The sequence below is a fragment of the Terrapene carolina genome, unplaced genomic scaffold (assembly GCF_002925995.2).
Source record: "Terrapene carolina triunguis isolate 2854851 unplaced genomic scaffold, T_m_triunguis-2.0 Scaffold836, whole genome shotgun sequence".
Taxonomy (NCBI): Eukaryota; Metazoa; Chordata; order Testudines; family Emydidae; genus Terrapene; species Terrapene triunguis.
The window spans coordinates 1723692-1727451 of NW_020665187.1; the positions used below are offsets into that span (position 1 = coordinate 1723692).

The 3760-nt window shown below is 67.3% G+C and overlaps 1 protein-coding gene across 1 annotated transcript in view; it reads left to right on the plus strand.

The window, feature by feature from the left end:
* The window catches only part of MAP3K12 (mitogen-activated protein kinase kinase kinase 12), a 13780-nt gene that overhangs the window by 6392 nt on the left and 3628 nt on the right, over window positions 1-3760 (plus strand). Inside the window, exons 6-9 of the mRNA XM_026660701.1 lie at window positions 752-860; window positions 1450-1559; window positions 1799-1915; window positions 3331-3468. Of these exons, the coding sequence (XP_026516486.1) occupies window positions 752-860; window positions 1450-1559; window positions 1799-1915; window positions 3331-3468 (474 nt within the window). The remainder of the gene's footprint in view (window positions 1-751; window positions 861-1449; window positions 1560-1798; window positions 1916-3330; window positions 3469-3760) is intronic.

Here is a 3760-nt window from a genome sequence, read left to right on the forward strand (position 1 = left end):
CCAATGACCTCCCAGTGCTGGTGAGTGCCCCCAATGACCCCCCAATGACCTCCCAGTGCTGTTGAGTGCCCCCAGTGACCCCCAGTGCTGGTGCATGTCCCCCAGTGACTCCCCAGTGCTGGTGAATCCAACCTGACCCCCAGTCCCTCTCAGTGCTGGTGAGTGACCCCCAACCCCCCCCAGTTACCCCCAGTGCTAGTGAGTGCCCCAGCAACCCCCAGTGCTGGTGAGTGCCCCCTGACCCCCAGTGCTGGTGAGTCCCCGTGACCCCATGTGCTAGTGAGTCCCCCTCAGTGACCCCCCCCCAGTGCTGGTGAGTCCTCCCGACCCCCCAGTGACCCCCCTGAGTGCTGGTGAGTGCCCCCCCCAGTGCTAGTAAGTCCCCCCAGGCCCCAGCGTCCTCCACAATAGCCCCCCTGGTGCTGGTGAGCCTGGCCCCAGTCCCCAAGCTGGCAGGAGGCAGGACCCCCGTGGTTCACCCTCCCAGGCTGAGCCCCCAAGTGCTGCCCCCATGTGGGCCATGTGCAGAGTCAGCCCAGAGTGGAGCAGTTGAATGCCCCCCCCCCCCACCGTCCTTCCTTCAGCTGTCCCCTCCTCCCCGGCCAGTGCCACATGCCAGGAGTCTGCTGGGTCTCAGCCCCATCCCCTGTAAGCCAGCTGCCCTATCACCCCACGTGAGCCAGAGGGGCCCAGGTTCCTTGCTGGGGGTCCCTCGCCCGCCCCAGAACCCAACCCTGCCTCTGCCCCCCAGGAACAGCAAACCCCGCAACCGGCCGTCCTTCCGCCAGATCCTGCTGCACCTGGACATCGCCTCGGCGGACGTGCTCTCCACGCCCCAGGAGACCTACTTCAAATCCCAGGTGGGTCCCCCACTGCAGCCCCCATGCATCACCCAGTCCTCCATCGCTCCCCCTTCCAGCCCCCATGCACCACCCAGTCCCCCACCGCTCCCCCTTCCAGCCCCCCGCTTCTCCTTCCAGCCCCCATGCACCCACCCAGTCCCCCACTGCTCCCCATTCCAGCCCCCCATGCACCGCCCAGTCCCCCACTGCTCCCCCTTCCAGCCTCCCATGCACCCACCCAGCCCCCCACCATACACCCTCCCAGCCTCCCTACTCCCCTTTCCAGCCCCCCATGCACCTGCCCAGCCCCCCACCGCTCCTCCTTCCAGCCGCACTCTCCCCTCGCAGTCAGTGCTACCCCCAGTGTCCCAGCAGGGGGTGCTGTTTGGAGGTTTAGCTGTAGACTCATATTCCCGCCCCCTCCCCCCCCCCCGTGGCTTATTGAAGCCCCCAGGGCAGACCCAGGCCGGGGCTGGAGCAGCAATGAAAGAGCTGACCCCCCCCACACACACCCTCCCGAGGTGTCCTGCAGGGGGTGCCTGCCTGGCCCTGTGGCGGAGGGGCTCTGTCGTGGGGCCGGTGCTGAGGCCCCTGTCGCCCCCTGCAGGCCGAGTGGCGCGAGGAGGTGAAGCTGCACTTTGAGAAGATCAAGTCGGAGGGGACGTGTCTGCACCGGCTGGAGGAGGAGCTGATCAACCGGCGCCGTGATGAGCTCCGGTCAGGGGGGGCCCGGGGCAGGGGGGCATCCCACTGGGATGGTGGGTGGGGGTGGGGCAGGGATCTCCATGGCAGGGGATGTCCCGTTCAGATCAGGGGGCAGGGCAGGGCTCGGGAAGGCACAGGGCAGGGGTCCTCGGAGGGGAGGGGGTGACGTCCCATTTTGATGGGGGAGGGGGATCTTTGGCCCGCACTTCCAGCTGTGTGATTGACAGCTCCCCTGCCCCCCCCCCCCCCAGGCACGCGCTGGACATCCGGGAGCACTACGAGCGCAAGCTGGAGCGGGCCAACAACCTGTACATGGAGCTCAACTCCCTCATGCTGCAGCTGGAGCTGAAGGAGAAGGAGCTGCTCAGGTGAGGGCAGCCCCCAGCCTGGGGGGTCCAGCCCCCCATCACTAGCCCCTCAGGAATCCAGCCCCCTATGACTGCCCCCCAGGGGAGGCCAGCCCGCCCCTCCCCCCCTCCCGCCGGGGCCCCCCCCCCCCCCCCCCCATCACTGCCCCCTCAGGGATCCAGCCCCCCATTACTGCCGATCTGGGGGGCCCAGCCTGCCCATCACTGCCCCCCTGATGGGATCCAGCCCGCCCCCATCACCGCCCCCTGGGAGATCCAGCTCCCCATCACCACCTCCTGCAGGGATCCTGCCCCCCATCACTGCCCCTTGCGGAGATCCAGCCCCCCCATCACCACCTGTGGGGATCCAGCCCCTTCATCACTGCCCACTGTGGGGATCCAACTCCCCCTCAACACTGCCCCCTGAGGGGCCCAGCCTGCTGATCACCACCTCCTGTGGGGATCAAGCCCCCCAGCACCGCATCCTGTGGGGATCTACCCCCCTCATCACTGTCCCTCTGGGGAAATCCAACCCCCCATCACTGCCAACTGTGGGATCCCACCATCAGCACCCCCCTGTGGGGATCCAGACCCCCCATTACTGCCCCCTGTGGGGATCCAGCCCCTCCTATCACTGCCCCCCTGTGGAGCCCAGCTTAACCCCCTGTGGAGTCCAGGGGGTCCAAGCCCCCCATATCCAACCACCAGAGGGCTCCAACCCCTCATCACTGCCCCCCTGGGGGATCCAGCCCCTGATTCCCATCCCAAAGGGGGGGTTCAGCTCTCCAATCTCTGCCCCCCAGGAAATAGCCTGATCCCCCAACACACACGCATGGTCCCCGAAGGGCTGGCTCTTGGGGATTCCCCCCCATGAGCTCCCACCCGCTGAGGCCTATGAACTCAGTGGAGCTTCTACTGATTTACACCAGCTGAGGGTCTGGCCCCTGCAGGTGTCGGAGGAAGGAGTAAATGCTCCCCTCCCACCCCCACCCCCACAACAGTCCTCGGGCCAATTCCTTCCTGACCTTGGAGAGGGACAACTTTATGCCTTGGAGCATGAGGGTGAAGGAGCATTAGTCTGATCTGGGCAATGGCGGGGAGGGTGCAGTGCCCAGGCCATGGCTGAGTCTGACGGAGGCAGTGTCCGGGACGGGGCTGAGTCTGACGGAGGCAGTGCCAGGGCCGGGGCTGAGTCTGACGGGGTCAGTGCCCGGGCAGGGCTGAGTCTGATGGGGGCAGTGCCCGGGCTGGGGCTGAGTCCAACGGGGGCAGTGCCCGGGCAGGGCTGAGTCCGACGGGGGCAGTGCCCGGGCCAGGGCTGAGTCCGACGGGGGCAGTGCCCAGGCAGGGCTGAGTCTGACGGGGGCAGTGCCCGGGCCGGGGCTGAGCCCGATGGGGGCAGTGCCTAGGCAGGCCTGACTCTCTCTCCCTGGCAGGCGGGAGCAAGCGCTGGAGAAGAAGTACCCGGGGCTGTTCAAGCCGCATGCATCGCGCAGTCTCCTGCACGGCAACACGGTGGAGAAGCTCATCAAGAAGAGGAACGTGCCCCAGAAGCTGTCGCCACACAGCAAGCGGTGAGGGGCCCGACCTGGGGCCGCAGCCACACCCCTCACCTTGGGGTGGACGGGGGTCAGGACTCTTGGGTTCTGGCCCTTGCTCACTGTGTTATGAGGAGGGACAAGCCCCTTCCCCTGTATAATGACCTGCGGGCCGGGGCTGTGAGGTGGAATCACCACTAGGCACCTGGGGGGAGACTGAGGCTCAGGGAGGTGGGGGAGGGAGGGGGCTGAGGCACAGGGAGGTGGGGGGAGGGAGATGGGGGGGAGGCTCAGGGAGGTGGGGGAGGGAGCTGAGGTACAGGGAGGT